The following is a 19429-nucleotide window of genomic DNA, read 5'->3' on the forward strand; positions in this document are numbered from 1 at the left end:
TGGACAGATGACAAAACTGTGCCCAAACGTTATCTGCCCAAGGTGGCCTTGCTAACAAGTAGTAGATCTTTAGAGCTGCCTGGAGCTTGCTAAGGGTAGTCTCTTTTTTATCAGGCCCCCTCTCAAAGGGTTATCAGAGCACAGTGGTCATAGCGATATTGGTCAAATCTATTCAGTCAGAGACATCATCGAGAATAAGCTGGACATCTCCAGTTGCTAAATAATGATGTTACTACTACCATTAGATACAATCTATCACTCAACATAACAGTGTTACCAGTGGAATCACATTTGTAGAGGGCATCACAGTATTCGGAACACTTTGATCTTCAACATCCTTGGGAGACAGGCAAAAAGATATTTTACTGGAAACTGAAACTTGTGAATTGCCCAAGATGATGTAACTGAGAAGTGGAACCAAGACTCAACTCCAGGTGGAATTTCACCTTGCAATGTAAGAAGAATTTTAAAAGTTCTTAAAAATGGAAACGATATTAAATGTGTAAAGGAGTTGTAAATGTGAATTCAAATCTAAACACCCGTACACAACCAGTTCAAATGGTAAGCTTAAAGGGAGAAATTCTCTAACTATTCATTTACTCAGAAGATGAGGATGAAGAGGAATTATAGAAAGGGTAGTATATTTTGATTCAGTTGAATATGATGACTTACTCCTAAAAAAATGGGGTGGAGAGAAAGCCAGGGCCCACGTTACACCTGCCTTTTTTGGTAGCACCAGCTTTGGGGGACTGGCCCAGCCCCCCCACTGAGGCTCAAGTGGATATTTCTAATGGCTTTCGCAACCTCCTGGCAGGTTTCAGGTGGAGTCAGCACAGGAGACCAAAATACAAGAGCCGTGAATCCCAACTCTAGGCAGAGTCTCGTCTGGGCAGGCCCCAGGCAGCAAGCCCACAGCCAAAGGGACAGAGGTCTCCAATTTCCAGGGAGAGAAAGTAGCAAGAGAAAAGCACAGCCTCCATCCTTAGGGGCTTGAACGACTGCTCTCTAGAAAGACAGAAAGCGGATAACCACGGAAAGAGGAGGGACTGATCACTGATGGAAGAGCTACTCTTGCAAGAGCTACTAGACACTTGAACATGTAAATGGATCTAATCATCATAACAAAGTTATAGGGTCATCAAAACTACTCCAGTTTTCACAAATGATGAAACTGAAGCTCAACTTGCTCAAGGCCACACAGCTAATAAGCAGGAGAACCATAGTTTGAATTCACAGCTGTCCTCTTCCACCCCTTCTAAGGGCAAATGGAAAGGAGGAGAGAGCACAGCTCAAGGAATGTCCCAGGAGTCAGTCTGCCTCTTGAGTCAGTTTAAAAACAGGCATGTGTCTCTACACGCCGGGCTCTGTGTGACTGGTGAGCATGCCGGGATGATGACTGAAGTACCCGAGACAATTAGGCACCTCAAGCGATGATGGATTTGGGGAGTGGAGCAAGCTGGAGATGCAAGTGGACATATCAGTGGGCAGCAGGGGAGAGTAGGATCAGTGGAAACGAGGCTGGAGTCCACAAAACATGAAAGTGCACAGGGCTCTAATGCGGCCCTTTTAATAAGAGGTGTGCTTTCTGAACACCTGCCATCCTGGGCTGTAACAGCATAACATCATACCTGGTTTTACAAATGAACATATCACTTCTAAGTGTACAGAAATACTCTATAGCATTTATGCGAGGGAGTCCTTGATATCTGAAAATGCTTATTCACTGAGAAAAGCCCAAGAATTTCCAACTCTTTTTTCACTACCTTTCCACTGTTTGCTTTTCTTCTCTTCCTCTCCATCTCAAGCACTTTGCTGCATTTAGATGAGTGGCCTTACCTTCCTATTAGGTAATGAAAGGAGTGCCTAAGATCAAGCTACTCATTTGCTCAATGAAAGTCAAGTGCCTTTGACACACACCAAAATTCTATTGTTGCTGCAAACAGCGAAGAATGTCAACAAAAACTAAAATGATAGTATTTACATTTCATGTTGGTCTGCTAGATAAGCAGATTTCGATGTCAATGACCCACAGTCATTGAAATACACTACATTGGGATCCACAACAAACAAAGGAACATGTATATGTGTCTATGTGAATAAAGGAGACAAAAGTTACATGAAACAATACATGGCTGTCTTATGCACACACTCTGATATTTCTATCAGAAATATTGATTCCAGTTCATTACAAAAAACAAAAAGTAGAGTGATGCACTAGGTTGACTTTATGATCCACTTATGAGTTGAAACTTGTACTTTGACAGTCACTAGCCAGACCCAGAATATGAGGACAAATCCATGGTGTTGCAGGAACTCCCCAACCAGAGGGGTGTAAAGAAGGGTGGGGAAGCTCCAGGAATTGCACACGCTCTTTCTTCTCCATTGACAGCTCCAGAAAAGGGTAAAACCAAGAAGAAAGGAGGGCAACATGGGTGATCATAGACTGAAAGAGCCCAGGGAAAAAGTAGAAATCATTTAAAAAACAGTTCTCGGGCTTCCCTGGTGGCGCAGTGGTTGAGAGTTCACCTGCCGACGCAGGGGACATGGGTTCATGCCCCGGTCCGGGAAGATCCCACATGCCGTGGAGCGGCTGGGCCCGTGAGCCATGGCCGCTGAGCCTGCGTGTCCAGAGCCTGTGCTCCGCAACGGGAGAGGCCACAACAGTGAGAGGCCCGCACACCGCAAAAAAACAAACAAACAAACAAAAAAACCCAGTTCTCCTGGCTAGTGTTCCACCAAAATAATGTGACTCAAGATTCCCTCTAATCATTTTTGATGACCCACATTACTACGAAGCATTATTTACAAGGAAGGCGCTGTTAGAAAACTGATTTTATCCAAACCTGATTCAGAATGTGTGTGTGCGCGCGCACGCACGCGTTTGTGTTTGTGTTTTAAACAGGCCAATGGACAGTAGCTGTTACATTTGCGGAATTTCCAGTCATTAGGCTGACCTCAGGACAGGTGAGTGTTTCAGGGAGCGTGTATCAAATCATAATTGAGCCCTCAGCTGCATTGAGGCCAGTGGGCCTCATATCTTGTATGTTTTCCTGCATTTACTTTCAAGAAAATGTCCTAACTTAAATCCCTATCATTCCTCCCCCTCACCAAGAAGCTTCTCTCCGGGGTCCAGTTTAAAAGCAATATTAATCCTCAGTTTTCTTGCAAACCACTCAGAGGCTTCAGTTATCCACTTGAGTGCTCACAAAGAAACATGCAGACACAAACGTGACAATCGCACTACCCATTTTTTCTCATGTAATTACAGCTCCAAGATGCACATTTCTAAGCCCTTTCCCTACAAACACACGATTTGTCCAGTCATAGGCACACACTGTTTGCCTCTATCATTAATGTCTCTTATCAAAATTTTTAAAGCACTCCTTTTGGGGGTGGGGCAGGGACGAAAGAGCATGTGTGAGGGAGCACACTCCACCCTTAGTAATAGGCTGCTCAGCTGTGAAAAGGGGGTTACCACTGAAAAACTGATGCTGTTTCCCTATAGTCACAAACTAGCTCATTACTCACCAGTCAAATACACTTTCTCAGAATGAACTGCAACCTATACATCCATCCAGATGTTTCCTATTTAATGGACATCATCACCAACTCCCCAAATGAGTTACTTGGGGAAGAAAACTAAATTTCCTTTGGGCATTCTTCCATAGAGGCTGGATTTACACCCATTTAGTGTCACAGATGTGTGAAAAAATTGATGAAAGCAGTGATTTTCAAGGTCCCTTCTAGGCCTTTTAGGAAGTCGTCTGAGAATGACTTGAACATTATAATTGTTTTAGCACCTTCTGTGTTTTGACACATTCTAGGGTTCTTTGAGCAACAACAACAACAAAGTGTTCTGAGTTTCTGACCTCATTCCAAGAGGACAAATCCGGACATTGGTCCCTGACGTCTCCTGGCATCTGTGCAGATCTCAGCTTCCACCTGGGGGCTGCAGGTGGGAAGATGCAGGAGCACAACCCCTCCTGATGCAAGGGGATCAGGGTCTGATGCTGCCACCAAATCTACTCTCCAAAACATGAAAAAGATGCAAGTTCAGATGGAAACTGTGCTTTCCCGTCTTGGTCAATGTAACTATCCCTTAACTGGTTTAGAATGTCACCAAAGAAGGGGAAGTAGAATCAGCTCCCAGCAAATAGTCAAGTTGACAGTCTTCTTCCTCCTCATGTTCCCCAATTATGCTTTTTGTTGTTGGTGTTGGATGGACAGGGATCCAAACAGCCAGGACATCATCACTGTAAGAAGTCAACCCAAGCAAGTGGAAATCGGTATTCTTTGATATGCATAGAGAAGTGTTTGGGATTTGGGCCATGATTCTGAGAACCTTGGGGCCAATGGGCATAGCCCTCTAGAATTTTTACAAAAGGCTGAGTGGTGCAGTCTGGTTGAAAGGAGATACAGTGGGTTTTTATACTTTTTTCTTACCATGACTCAGAGTAAGAAACATATTTTATATTCCTAATTAATACAAACACAAATGTATAAAATGAAAGGTTTCATGAAAAAACACTGACCTTATGTTGTCATGTACTCTTGACATTTTCTATTGATTCTATTACAGTAAAAATAAAAGAGCTGGACATGACTCACTAAATTGATTTCATGACCCCATGATAGTGTGTGGAGAGCAGCAATTTGAAGATACACACACACACACACACTCTGTACTAAAAGACTTGTCTTGAAGCTGTGCTCTATTCCAAGTTAAACTACTTATATATTTGGGGTGGCTTGGGGAAGCTTGGAGATTAGGGGAGGCCTAAAGCTTTAGAGATGTTTAATTTGAGAGTAACAGAGAAAAGTGAAGAAATCAGTGCCCTTTTTTTTTTTTTTTTTTTTTTTTTTTTTTTTTTTTTTTTGCGGTACACGGGCCTCTCACTGTTGTGGCCTCTCCCGTTGTGGAGCACAGGCTCCGGACGCGCAGGCTCAATGGCCATGGCCCACGGCCCCAGCCGCCCCACGGCATGTGGGATCCTCCAGGACCGGGGCACGAACGGGTGTCCCCTGCATCGGCAGGCGGACCCCCCAACCACTGCACCACAAGGGAAGCCCCCAGTGCCCTTCTTGACTAGGGTCCCTCTCTCTCCCAACAGTGCATCTTTCAGAGAAAAGGGAGCCAGAAAACCAGGACCCTTGATAAAGGACTAAGATGGCACACAGAAAGTTAGGAAAATACCAAAAGCAAGAGCAAAAATGATTTGAGTACCTCAAAATACAGCACTAGATTTAAACTCCTCCACATAAAACTCTTGAATTGGATAATACCTCTATATCACAAATGTCCTAAAATATGACCCAAAGCCAAGCTTTAGTTACCTTACTCTTTCCTTGTAAAATGAAAGTTCCCTTCAAAAAAAATTCAAAGAATAAAATGGATGTATTTTTCTTCTATTTTTATCTTGTAACTGTACCAAGATTATTTAACTAACTTCAATTTTTTGAATCATTTCAGGCTAAAAATGTCTAAGTTTGCCAACAAGCATATCTCCAAGTTAAATAAAATCATTACATCAATATCTTACTGTGTCACAGTCTTAATCTGTACACAGCTTACTATAGAAAGGCTACATTTAAATGAGTATCTTTTACTTTTTTATGTTTACTCAGAAAAATAACTGTACGCATTTTTTGGAAGACAGAAGTAAAAATCTGGGAAACAAAAGTCAATTTTCAGCACAAGATGGAAATCAGTACATACGTATGGAGGGTTTATAAGAAAGAAGTGCTATGGGCACGTCAAGACTTTTAGTTACAACTCACAGCACATATCTTGTATCTACTTCTATCCATTTCTTTGGGCCATTGATTCACACTCATCACAGAAACATCCGCTGGTAGACACTGATAACAGTGACGTGTGACGGGAGAAATCATGTGGGTCTAGGAATCTTATGCTCTTTCAATGGCCTTTATTTAACATTTTCTATGGGAAAAATTTCTTATCAAATGTGCTATATAAATGGTGGAGTAAGCAGAGGTTTTGAAATAGAGTTAGCAAATTCAACTTCATCTCATAATGGGTTATCATTAGCAAGGCGTGAGTTTAAATGATTGGTTAATTAAGTAGAACAAGTATAATGCCTTGGGTTGAATAAAATCCAGTATTTTTTTATCCATCAAACCCCAATCCCATCTCACAAATGTAAATTATTATAATGTCCCCATCTCCCTATCACTTTCCCACCCTCCACTTTCCACCCTAACACACCCTGAGTTCCAAAAGGAAAGTATAGCATTTCCAAGCTGGAAAGTATATTAGATCTTATTATCACTGCAAAAATAAAAACCAGTGTCTCCTAATATCTAGAATAGTGCTGTATCCCAACCGTGCAGCCCTCTGTAGCTTGTACAAAATTCAGCCTATGATTATAAATGCATGCTCAGTTTCAGCTGCACTTGATTTATATTAATGTGAGACTCAATGGTGTCTACTGCCAAGATGGAAAGATTTGTGAATAAAAACACATTTCAACAGCAAGCAGGAAAGTTTTCTCTTACCTGTCACTGACATGGATAATATTATATACCTATACATGGCAGATGCTGGGTTTGCTTGACACACCCTAATGTGCACATTTTGGGCCAAAGGGGAAAAATTACTACCCAGCCAAATGACATTCTAGCAACCTCAAGAAATGAATCTCAGATTTGGAGTGGACTTCAGTCCACTCCAGGGCAGACTATATCGCTCCCAAACTGTGCTATTCAGGAATCCTGGAAGGAATGCCAGAGCTCGATGGAGCACGTGGTAGGAGAAAAGATGGGAGTGCAGTTAGAAATGCAGTGTGCGAGGCAGCCAGTTCCCTCTGGGCCCCAACCAGGAAACGTGGTTAAGGATGTGGTTCTCCTGGTGAATCTGGAACTAAGAATTGAAATCTCAGAGATCAGGGGACCACAGGTGGGCTTTTCTCAATCCTGCATCCTTCCCGACATGAGTGAAATTAATTTTCACTGTACCATCACCCTCATCCAATCTCACAGTGCCCTCTATCTCTGAAGGCTGCCCCTCTCTGCGTTCCCCTGGTTACTTCTAACTCAATTGTCACTTCTTCTGAGAAGTCCTGGTATGGATCAGACCCACCCCCTGGAGGTTCCACAGCACCAGACAGAGCTCTGGCATAAAACACTGTCCTCTTGTTCTGCAAGTGTCTGCCACTGGTCTGCCTTCCTAGCTGGACTGTGAGGTCCTTATGGGCAACGGTGGTATCTAATTCACCTACATCTCCCCACCACCAAACATTGGGTCTAGACAGTTGCTGAAGGCACATACTACATGAGTGACGCAACTATTGTGCCTTTGCCTTCAAAAACACAAGTTTGTTTTTTTTTTTGGCGGTACGCGGGCCTCTCACTGTTGTGGCCTCTCCCGTTGCGGAGCACAGGCTCCGGACGCGCAGCGCTCCGCGGCATGTGGGATCTTCCCGGACCGGGGAACGAACCTGTGTCCCCTGCATCGGCAGGCGGACTCTCAACCACTGCACCACCAGGGAAGCCCAACACAGTCATTTTTAACGCAATCATGGCACTCATCATTACTGCCAGAAGCAAATTAGAAAACTTCAATATTTCTTAAACAAAAGAACAAAGGAATCAAAGCAAACATTTTTAATGAAGTCAAAGATTTACTTACATTCAGATCAAGCAAAATACTGATATATTCATCTTCATTAGAATGACAGCTTACCCCATAAGCCCATCTAGCTACAAAAGCAGACTAAAAGTTGTATTCACTTTAATTTGCTATGTTAAACTAATTCAGTTTGATTTGTTGGGCAAAATTAAACCAACCCTATACTAATTTGTACTTCTATCTTTGTAGTCTGCTGTGCTCACTTCTCTGGTCATACTTGCTTAGATGACCTAGACATTTAGAAACAGCAGTCTAAAGTCTGGTGATTTATTCCTTTCTACGTGCTACTACCCCTCAGCACTCAGTTTCAAGAAAACAATGTATATTATTACATCATTTGACAATGACAAAGTAAACTGGGATGGCATTACACGCACACATTTTTAAATGGGATTTGTTGTTTGAGATTACTCTTGTCCATTTGGATGAAAAGTGTCTGTTTATGAAACGCACCTGAGGACTCTGACAGATTAAATACCTAATATCAGTTTAAGGACAGCAGTGAAAGTCAACTTCAAAGGTCAGGGGAGCATTTTGATGCAACATCAGGGATTGCATTACAGTAAATAAATATTTTTCTACTACCTGGGGTGAACAATGCACTGTGTTCTGTATAAGATATAAATGAAACCTTTTCTCATTAAGATTTCAGCTATTTTATCCTTTATTATGGCACCTCTTGATTAGGGGAATGAACTCTACCACGTGTCCAGATCTCCAGTCAGAAAACTAGGCTTTCTGAAGTGGTTACAGATTTTAACAGCAAATGTCATAAAATAAATAATAACCATCACTCATTTTTTAAACATGCATTTCCAAATTTATATTGAGGTTCATGAATAATTTATTCACGATGCAAAGACAGTAGAAGGTAAATCTTTTCAAAAGTCTTAAGTAGATTTTTTCTGTGTTGTGGTTTATATTAATGGACTGGATACCTAATTTTGAAGAAATCTGAGCTCAATAAGAATTCAAAAACATGCAAAAGCAATTTCCCAGCATATGTGAATTATAAGGGATCCATCGCTGCCTTCTTAGTCTTATAATGATTCTAGGAATCTCTGCAGAAAGTTCATTTTCAGCTGATAGCATCTAATAGAAGTCACTCCCTACTCATCATTATGTTCTTTCTTTTCAAGGCTTTCAAGATCAACTGCATGGGAGTAGATTACATTAGGGGATGCATCCCAGTTCCCAAGACAACACGTCAATTTCCAAACGTTTATTGCCAAGGCCATGTAGAAGAGGTGGAAAAGAAACACCCTGAAAGAGAACAGTTGTTCTAACCAGTTGGAGGTGACAATTTATCAAGAACCATTTAATCTGACACCATGCGAAGAGTCTCCAGCGCCTTCACGTTCCAGCTTGGTGAGAATCAGGGTAATTTTTAATTATGGTTTAGGGTAGTTTACTCACCTGAAGTTAAACCGAAGTTTGAGGACACGTGTGCATTTAAAAAAGCAATCATCCAGTAGGCTGGTAAATAAGGCACAATTATGCGTAAAGTGTGCCCGGGCAATTTGTGGGTTTCATGTAAATGCCTGAATTATTTTTTTAACTAAAATGAAAATAATCCACTCTCATTTAGGAGAGGAGGGAAGTAAAATGATTCACTTAGTTAATATCCAAGTTATATTGTATATCGTTAGTGTGTAAAATGATATTCAGGTGGCAGTTTTATATTGATTTAATGATCTATTATGATTAAGCACAACTGGCAACAAGCACTTCAAGCAAAAAAGACCTTCATACTTTCATGAGAAGCTCAGTTCTGCCACTTATTATCTGTGTGTGACTTTGGACAAGTTACTTAACCTTGGTTACCAGAGACTCAGTCTCCTTATCTTTTAAATAGAGCTAATAGTAACACCATCTTTGGGGATTCACACACACACATAAGTTGGCTGGTCATTAGACATGGTCTTAATGCTCACCTTGCCTCTGGGATCAATATAATTATGCTTTTTTCCTAACCAAAGAATAAACCAGGACCCAAATACGTAAGTCCAAATAGTTAAGTGCCCCAATAGAAGGGGAATTACTATGCAAATATGTATTGCTTACCTCTTCCGTTTATGCCCTCCTTTCCCCCCCTCAATGTTTATTTTCACTTTGGAGATTTATGACTTTGTGCTAAGCATATCGCCTTCTTCCTAAAGAGGTCCCCAACAGTGCAAATGCTCCAGGCAAGGATAATTAAAGCCATTATCACTTTGTGAGAATGAGTTTGTGTGGTTTTCTCTTAGACCAAATACCCCAGAATGGCCCTGAAAGAGGGGTGAAAGGGCACAGGATATATTTCACAATTTTCCTGAGTAAACTCTGTCAGTTAATCATTTATTAAGTACTAAAAACTTTCTGGAAAAAAAAAAAAAACTCAAGAAAATGGCATTAGTAGTTGCCTCTGAGGAAAGGAACTGGGTAGTCAGGTACAAGGGTGAGGTAAGGGTGGCAAGATTTACTTTCTTTCTTTGTTTAAATAAATTTATTTATTTATTTATTTAGGGCTGAGTTGGGTCTTTGTTGCTGTGCACGGGCTTTCTCTAGTTGCAGCGAGCGGGGGCTACTCTTCATTGCGTGTGCAGACTTCTCCTTGTGGTGGCTTCTCTTGTTGCAGAGCACAGGCTCTAGGTGCTTGGGCTTCAGTGGTTGTGGCTCGCAGGCTCTAGAGTGCAGGCTCAGTAGTTGTGGCACATGGGCTTAGTTGCTCCGCAGCATGTGGGATCTTCCCGGACCAGGGCTTGAACCCATGTCCCCTCATTGGCAGGCAGATTCTTAACCACTGCACCACCAGGGAAGTCCAAGACTTACTTTCACCGTGTATCCTCTTGTACCTTTTGAATTTGGTACTGCGGACATGTACAATTGAAACAAAATTTTTATTTTTTAAAAAACCCAATCCTCATACACTGTCATAGCTTTTAGATATTTGCTTACTGGACTTTGACATTTAGAAGTTAACTTTCTTTTTTTTTCCCCCTCTAAAATGTAAGCTGGATTCATTTAAAATATGATTGGTTTCTTAAGGCTAATTTGTCTTCAAAATATTAAGCATAGGGCTTCCCTGGTGGCGCAGTGGTTGAGAGTCCGCCTGCCGATGCAGGGGACACGGGTTCGTGACCCGGGCCGGGAAGATCCCACATGCCGCAGAGCGGTTAGGCCCGTGAGCCATGGCTGCTGAGCCTGCGCGTCCGGAGCCTGTGCTCCGCAACGCGAGAGGCCACAACAGTGAGAGGCCTACGTACTGCAAAAAAAAAAAAAAAAAAAAAATTAAGCATATTAAGACATTCATATTCCGGAAGACACAAAGTTCTTAGACATGTAATATTATTCGCTGACTTTCTCTATATGCAGTTTTCTTCACTAAAACTTAAGCTTGCTGCAGACAGGGTCTGTGTTTTATTAATCTTTGGAGGCCCCATTATCGCAAACACTGAGCTTTCACAGAAGCGTTACTTTCTTTAGTTTGGTTCTCAGTCCTTTCTTCCAAGGAAGAAAAGTCATTAAATATAACATGATGCTTTGATTAAGAAGAAACTTCTCAGGATTTTAATTAAAACAAAACAACAAGAGACAGAGGCACGGAAAGGGAAAGGGAGAGAAAAACAGTTATAAATCACCTATAGTTGTAATGAAACTTGTGGGACTCTGCTGACTAGAAATGCTTGCAAAACACCAAATATGTCATAATGAGGGAGAACGAAGGTTGACCTAAAATCATGAACAAATTTGTTCAACAAAATTTATTTGCTACATGATTATTGTGTTCAGGGCCCAGGGGATAAAATGTTGAACAACGCAGACATGATCCTTGCTCTCACAGTTTTCATAAGAGTGGGAGGTACAGAAAGATAAACAGGCAATTACCATACGGTATGATAAATACCATAACAGGGAGTACAGAGGTGCTCATAAAAGGACAACCAATCTAATGCTTGAGAAGGTGAGATCTAATATCACAACAGTTGGGACTAGAGCTTTAGAGTCCTGCAAATCTGAGTTCAAATCCTGGTTTCACTAGTTCCACTCTATAACCTTGGGCAATTTAATCTAAGACTCAGTTTCATCACCTTTTAAACAGGAATAATGATAGCAATGAGCTCAAAGATTTGACGTGAGCATTCAATGAAACGCATGTCATAAATCCGGCACAATGTCTGGCCAATGGTAAGCACCCAATAAAGATTAGCTAATAATATTAATGGTAAGAGTAAACTGAGAACTGAAACATGAGTAGAAACAGCCAGGTAAAATGCAGGAGAGGAAGGAGGAAGAATGTCCTGGGCAAAGGAGGAATGTACACCCATAAAAGCAACAGCATGGTGAGCTTGAAAAAAGAACCTGGCTTGAGCCAAGAATTGGGAGGCACCTCGGGTGGGGTCAGAGATGCAACTGAAGCTGGAAAGGCAAGCAGAACCCAGCTCAACGGGTTTATCAGGCTCAGTGGAGGCCCCTCTAGAATTTTAATCAGAGGAGGAACAGGATCAGATCTGAGTTTTAGAAGGACCAACTTGGCTACAGTGTGGAAAATGGAATGCAGAGGGAGAAGACAGGAGATCAGTGTTAATAATTTTAATATAATGCCTCAGCTGTTGTGGAGTTTCAGTTAGGGAGTTAGGTGTCACATACATATATATATATATAAAACAATCCAAGAAATCCTTGAAGTAATTATTATCAGCTTGCTGGTATTAGCTAATTAGCATTTCATTAATTCATTTGTTCATTCATTTAACAAGAATTTATTAACTTCAATGTAGGCAGCAAACTGTGAGAGATTTCAAAGAAATCTCTGAAGCACCCCACCCAACATGACTGCCCGCATTCCCCTCTCTGGCTGGAAGGCCCATTACCCTGGGAACCCAGATCAGGTGCAATGGCAAAGGTGTTTTGGGGCGGGACCACACACCTGCAGAAAACTTGAGCTGGGAGGCAGTGCTAATGAGCAGATTAGGCTGGAACCTAAGGCTTGAAGAAGACTCCCCTTCATCCTCGGAGAGGGAAATGTCACTGTAACTGCATCAGTGTACAGGAGACTTCTTACTGCTCAAGGAGTAAATCTTCCACGACCCATTGGTAAGTGAATAATAACGACCAACACTTATGAAATGTCCTGTCCTCTATATTTCTGATGGATTAATAAATTTATTACCACAATTCTATGAAATAGGTATGATTATGTCCACTTTACAGGTGAGAAAACTGAGGCAAGAGATACTCGCTAAGGTCACAGAATTAGATCCAGTCTGATGTTCTTATCCATTACACTATGTGGCCTCTGGCAGTGGGCCACCAGCCTGAAGAGTGAAACCCATCTAAAATGTATGCCTCAAAATCTGACAGGGAGACAGATCAATGCCCACTTTAGTATTAGGAAGGCCAAAATTTGAAAGGTTTTATTATAGGAATAAAATGAAATGGATGATTAAATATATGACAGTCTCAACATGAAACTGGACCAGCCACATCAAATGAGTATCATTTTGAAAGGGTTTTTAAAATCTATGTTACTCTTTTAAGCACAAACCACAGCTTTGTCATATGGCCTAGGACACATTAGAAAGTATTCAAATGGGGTTACATGCTTATCAGTTTAAAACAGAGTGGGTCATCTCACAGATTCAAAGATGGAGAGGTGGCGAAGGAGATAAAAGAGCTAAGAGAATGAGACCTGTTACTCTTTTGGTTTTCTGCTAAGGCAGGGTGAAAAAAAAAAAGCTGATTATCTTAGTGGGAAATAAATCAAATATACTTATTCTCTCAGACCAAGCAAAGTTCTATCAACCAAGTAGTGAAGCATGTGGAGAAGAAGCATATTTTAACTACAAGCTCTATGAGGCATTTCCAATGCGAATCGAATAAAGGAAAAATAGGGAGGGAAAATCCTTAACCCTCCAGATATGAAAGAAACCACCAGCTTCTTGCAATGCCACTTGATGCCAATAGCAACCAAGAGTCTTGACCCTGGGCTCTTAGCAGGCAATGAGAAGAATCCCAGGCCGGACGTCATTTTAAAATCCAATCTCACTCTTATTTGTCTCTCCCCACTAACCTACCTTGTGTTTAAAGCAATCACAGACATTTTCACAAACTGCAATATTTTAAAGTAGTCACCATCCTCTGAGAACACAAAAAGCTCTAATTGCTATGAGCTTAAAAATACAGAGAATAAAAATTATTGAATTTGTGAAACCACCATTTCCAATTAAACACACAGACACATACACACACCCAACACCCTACACCGAGTTCTGCTTTTCAAACCCAGACACCGCGGCTCAGCAACAGGCCAGTCTTCTTACATTCATTCACTTGCCAGTCCCCTTTGCGGGACTCACTCTCCAGCACCGAAAAGTAACTCGGGACGACCCACGTCTGCGGGCATCGACCGTTAATTCATCTGGCCCTCCCTGCTCCCAGCTCCTGGCAGGACTTGAGGGTTTAGGGTCATCAACCGGCCCCCCCGGAGCCCTCGCCCAGGCTCCGCCCGCCCGCTTGGAACGGCACCCCTCCCTGCCCCCGCTCCCTGGGAAACGAGCAGAGTTGCACTGTCTTCGCTGCTTTTTAATCTTTACAAATAAAAATGCCTATGAGACGGATTCCCCACCCCACCCACCTGCCCGAGTCCGCACCACCACACTCAGTCGGCTCCTCTAGAAGGCACCCAAGCTGCGCCGGCAGCCGGGAGGCGTGAACAATGAACTTCTCTCTCTCGCACACACACCGTCTCCCCCAAATGGGAAGTTCGGAACTAGCCCGGGGGCCACTTCCGCGCTTCCCCCAGCACGTCCGGCTCGGGCGGCGCGGGAGGGCCCGGCGCGCGTCCCCGGCCGCGCCCCTCGCGTCTCCGGGCGGCCAGTTACCTCCTTCCTCCGGCTCGGCGCCCCGGGGCGGGTGATGAGGGCCGTCTCCTCGCACACCACGGCCACGTCCTCCACGAACACGCAGTCCGGGAGGCTCTCGTCGGCCGGCAGCTGCACCACCTGCAGCCCCAGCTTACTGCCCAGCACGCCCACGTACAGCTGGTGCTGCCGCTCGGCGCGGGCGAAATCCACCTCGTCGCCCTTGGTGCTCCTCAGCGCGTGCTGGCCGAGGGACTCGGGCAGTCCCCGCACGACGACGTGGGTGGCCCGGCCGAAGGCGGCGGGATGGCCGAGCGAGGCCATGACTCGGGGAGGCGGCGGGGGGCGCGGCAGCCGGGTCTTCCGCGGGCAGCGCGCGCCGAGCTTGCGAGCGCCCGGCGGCTCCCCTTGGCAGCAGATGAATGTGGTGCAGCGGGAGCCCTGCTCGCGCCCGGAGCCCTGCCCGCGCGACTGAGCATGCCCAGACCTCCGGGCGCCGGCCCGCGCGCAGCCCGCGCGCCCACTTGGCGCTCTCGGGTTTGCGGCAGCTGAGGCGGGAGTTGTAGTGGCGAGCATCGCACGAGGAGTGGGGCTAGAGGCGGCGGCCGAGGAAGCCGGCAACGCAAGAGGTGCGCGCTGGTGAGGGGAGCTCGGCCAAAAGGCGCTGTACCCGGACTTGACGTTACCTGTGTTCCGCCGCAGGTGCACGCCTCACGTGGACCCAAGGCGCACTTGGAGAGCGGGCTATGTTTTGGACAGAACGACTGTGGGGTCTTCTTGGTGGTCGGGAAGTAAAGGATGGGATTCCTTTGTGGACAGATACTTTGACCACTCTTCCTACTCTCCTGCTCCCAGGTTGCCCAGCACGTGGTACCACGCCCCACCTCCACCCCCATTTCCTAGTGTGAGAATATGTCTTCAAATCCAAGTCCACCTTATCTTGACTTTCTCTGCAGATGACCCCTCACCCCACGTGAGACTCTAGATTATTAAAAGAATGTTATTTCTTTCTGTCTGAAAGAAAGAGGAGGAGCCCAAGAGACACATATAGAGAGAGACATAGACATCTGGAAACTCACAGTATTTCAAGGACAATCCGTTCTTACTAAGAATGTGATTCTGTTTGCCTACAGGGCCCGCAGAGGTAGGGAGGCAAAGACCAAGTGTGCTTTCCTCCACGATAGATGTGCGCTCACCTTGAGCAGTTTCAGACGTGGAGCATCACAACTCTTTTGTCACTGGGAAAGAGAGTTTCCAAACTCCTCCCTTGCCTTTCCCTCAGGCCTGTATAGACTCCGTGGAATTCCCGAGATATTTGTTGAACGTTTCTTTTTTCATGCCCCTCAGGGAGTTCCTTTCCCTTCCTAATGGTACTAAGCTTCTATTTTTCCCCTCTCACGCATTGCAGATTACATAATCCATGGGTTCTGCTCTTTTTGAGGGGAAGATCCACTTCAGGTAGTAACTCCAAAATAATCTCAGGTAATAATCTTCTTTCCTCACGTTCTGTAGCATATTTCTAATTTTAAGATTGATGAGATCATAGAACATTAGATTTGAACAGGACTTTAGAAACCCTCTCATCTAAATTCCCACTCAATGTTCTGGAATTCCAGCTAAAACATCTATGACAGTGACCAGATCTTTACTTGAACATTCTAAACCTCACTTACTTGCAAAGTGTATTCCACTTTTGAAGAGTTATCACAGTTAAAAATTCTTCATTGTGGGCTTAAATCCCACTGGTCCCAGTTCTGCCTTCTGGCATTAGCTAACATTCTTTCACAGGACAGCATTCACATATCTGAAGACAGTTCTGCTATCTATGCTACCTGACACCGCATCCCACCCGCCATCCTGACCCACTCCAAGCCTTGATCCTGAACCACCAAAAAGTAACTAGTGATTGGTTTCTAAATCCCTTCAACATTCTGGTCATCTTCCTTTTGATACACAGTGGTTTGCCTGTATCCCTTTTAAATCATGGTATCTGGAATAGAAACAATTCTTCCTGTGGTCTGACCTGCACAGACTACAGCAGGACCCTTATTCCAGGTGCTAGGCTTCTATTAACACTGCCTAAGATTGTATTGGCTTTTTTGGTGGTCCAGTGCCAAGGTCAAGGCCACAGCTTTTGTCAGAACTCTGATACCAGTTTTTAGGAAATGTAGGTTTCTAGGAGAGATCTAGCTAAGGACCCTGGAACAGTTGTCCCAACTGAGCAACAGAGGAGATGTGATCTGCCTTCTCTCCCCTCTCTCAAGGGTGACTTGAATTTACCCAGATGACATGGCATTTCTCAGCTTTGAAAGTGAGGGGTCTTAAGTGAAGGACAGCTCTCACCCTGACACTGGGGAGTGGGACCAAAAGTAAAATAACAAACTTTTGAGACCTACTGGGCTCTACTTCTGAGGCAAAACTCTCAGGGAATCCATGCTGATACTAAATTGGCACCAAATTAATGTCCAGAAATCACCTGATGGTGTTCTCAGCAGGGGAGTCCCACCAGTGCTACAGGTGAAAGTTGCCCTATGTGCTGAGCTTGCCCAGGCCAAAATATGGACCTTTTTCCCCCATTACCTAACATTGAGGTTTCATCCACCTCCAGCTGGTCTCCACCTAGCAACCTTAATTCATGCCCGTGCCTTGTTAGAGCCTGAATACTTTGCCACCAAGTGCCCTGAACCTAATTATAAACAAAGTCCCGTGTATCCACTCTGGGCTCATGTCAGCCCAGCAGCCAATTAAAACCTGAAAGATTTTTCCTATAAATTGGTGTTAGCCCTGTCTTTCCATACTGAAATTGGGCCACTTTTTTTTTAATCTAATTTTTCAGTTATCCCTATTAAATGTTATCTTCATTCCAACTTGCCTCATTTTGATTCTGTCATCTTGTGCATTATTTATTACCTCCAGTTTTGTGTCATCTGAAATTTGATAAGCACGCCTTCTGTCTCTTCTAAGCAGTTGTCCAAAAGTGTTAGAATGTGTATATTGGTGAAAAGAATAATAAAGACATGAACTCCAGTAAATCACTTCTTACATGCCTTCCTGCTTGAGTGATAAAGGACTACTTTTGGGAAAATGGAAATGGAATAAAGCCCAAATGGAAAATGGGCTTTATTAAGTCTAATACATATATAAATTCATTTTCCCTACAGATATTGAGAATTCTCAAGGCACAACACCATGTTATGTACTTCAGAGACATATGAGAAGCATTAAAACATGATCCTTGACCTTGAAGAGCTTACTGGGAAAACAAGACATCCAAAGTGAGAGCTATGCTAAGGGCACATGAGAGATACAATCAACAAAGTGCTATAGGAAGTTATGGGAAAAAGAAATCACAGTGGCTAGTGGGAGTGGAAGAGAGCTGCTTGAAGGTTTAGGCCTTGACTAATTTTTAGGATGTGAATAATTGGAAGGATAGAATGAGAATTCTAAGGAAAAGTATGTTCAAAAGCCAAATGCGTGTTCATGCAACAATAGATCAGTTCAAATCCTGTATGTATTGGTTAAGATAATTCTAGATGCTGTAACAAAATGACCCCAACACATATAGTGGAATAAAGTTGATAGAAGTTCATCTGTTGTTCACTTAAAGGCTAGCAGAATGTCTTGATTGGTTCCTGACTCTTCTCCAAGTGACATGCAGGGGTCTGGCCTTCTTTCATTTTGTGGCTCCAACACTTTCAAATATGGCATCCAAGTTCACCATGCTCACCTTCCTCAAGCTGAAAGAAAGTTACAGAGCATTCAGCACCACGTGTGAGAGTCTTAATGGGCCAGGCCAGGAAGTGGTACATATCACCTCTGCTCACTTTCCTCTGGCTGGGACTCAGTCACACAGCTTTAGTAACCAAAGGGAAGAGCTGGGAAATAGTCTTCTATGAGCCCAGAAAGGAGAGGAAACAGGTTGGGGAAACAGCTAGCTGGTTTATGCCCCAGAGTACAATGGGGGAAATGGAAAATAATGGTAGAAAGGTAGGCTAAGCTTTCATCACTTGAGCAGTGGACAGACATATGGTGTGGAGTCTGAATGTAGCTTCTGAAGCCAAACTTTGTGGGTGGAAGCTTGGCTCTGCTATTTTCTTGTTGTATGATCTTGGTTGTGTTACTTGAAAGCTCTTTGCCTCCGTTTCATCCTAATTTATGAAATTGGAAACAGTGAATCCATTATCATAGGGTTATTAGGACGGTTAAAGTTAATAATACAAAATGCTTAGAAAAGTGCCTAGGATAGTATCTCGTACCTAGTAGTTGCTCATTAAATATTATTCATTGACAGGTTTTGAGGGTTTTTTGTTTTAGCTTTTGGGTTCTTTTTGTTTGCTTTTTTGTTTTTGTTTAATTTTATTGGATTATAGTTCATTTACAATGTTGTGTTAGTTTCAGGTATACAGCAAAGTGATTCAGTTATACCTATATTCATTTTTTTTTTCAGATTCTTTTCTCATACAGGTTATCACAGAACATAGAATTCTCTGTGCTATACAGTAGCATTGACAGGTTCAGAAGGCTTTGAACATGATTTCCTACCTAAGGCCAAACCACATACATCCATTGAATCATCAGAGTCATATAGGTATCTTAATGCTTTCCAGCAGAACCCATGGCCTTCCTAGGTTGATAGACCAAATCTCACTCACAAGTGTAATCATAGATTCAATACACATTTTTGAACCTTTGCTACATACCAGGTACTGGGGATGTAATTGTGAATTACACTGTGGGACTTATGGTCAAATTGCTCCTTTTTGTCTTCCACACATTTCAAGATCTTTGTAACTAATTCCCTGTTTAAATTCCCTCTATTTGAAATACCTAGAGCTGTTTATATTCTCCTAGCTAGACACTGACTGATACAGAGGCAATTTTTCTTTTCCATTGATAATATTTCTGGACCTGCATTTGAAGTCAACTTTAGATAGCAATT

General features: G+C 43.1%; 1 protein-coding gene across 2 annotated transcripts in view; it reads right to left on the reverse strand.

Annotated features, from left to right (window-relative positions):
- Nucleotides 1-19429, reverse strand: part of DDAH1 (dimethylarginine dimethylaminohydrolase 1) — a 270779-nt gene that overhangs the window by 148177 nt on the left and 103173 nt on the right. Inside the window, exon 1 of one of the 2 annotated variants that reach the window (XM_032610649.1) lies at nt 14512-14945. The exons of the other annotated variant lie outside the window; for it this stretch is intronic. Coding sequence (XP_032466540.1) covers nt 14512-14814 — 303 coding nt within the window. The 5' untranslated portion in view covers nt 14815-14945. Of the gene's footprint in view, nt 1-14511; nt 14946-19429 lie in introns of those variants that run through there. 2 annotated transcript variants of the gene reach the window in all.

This window comes from Phocoena sinus, chromosome 1 (assembly GCF_008692025.1).
Source record: "Phocoena sinus isolate mPhoSin1 chromosome 1, mPhoSin1.pri, whole genome shotgun sequence".
Taxonomy (NCBI): Eukaryota; Metazoa; Chordata; class Mammalia; order Artiodactyla; family Phocoenidae; genus Phocoena; species Phocoena sinus.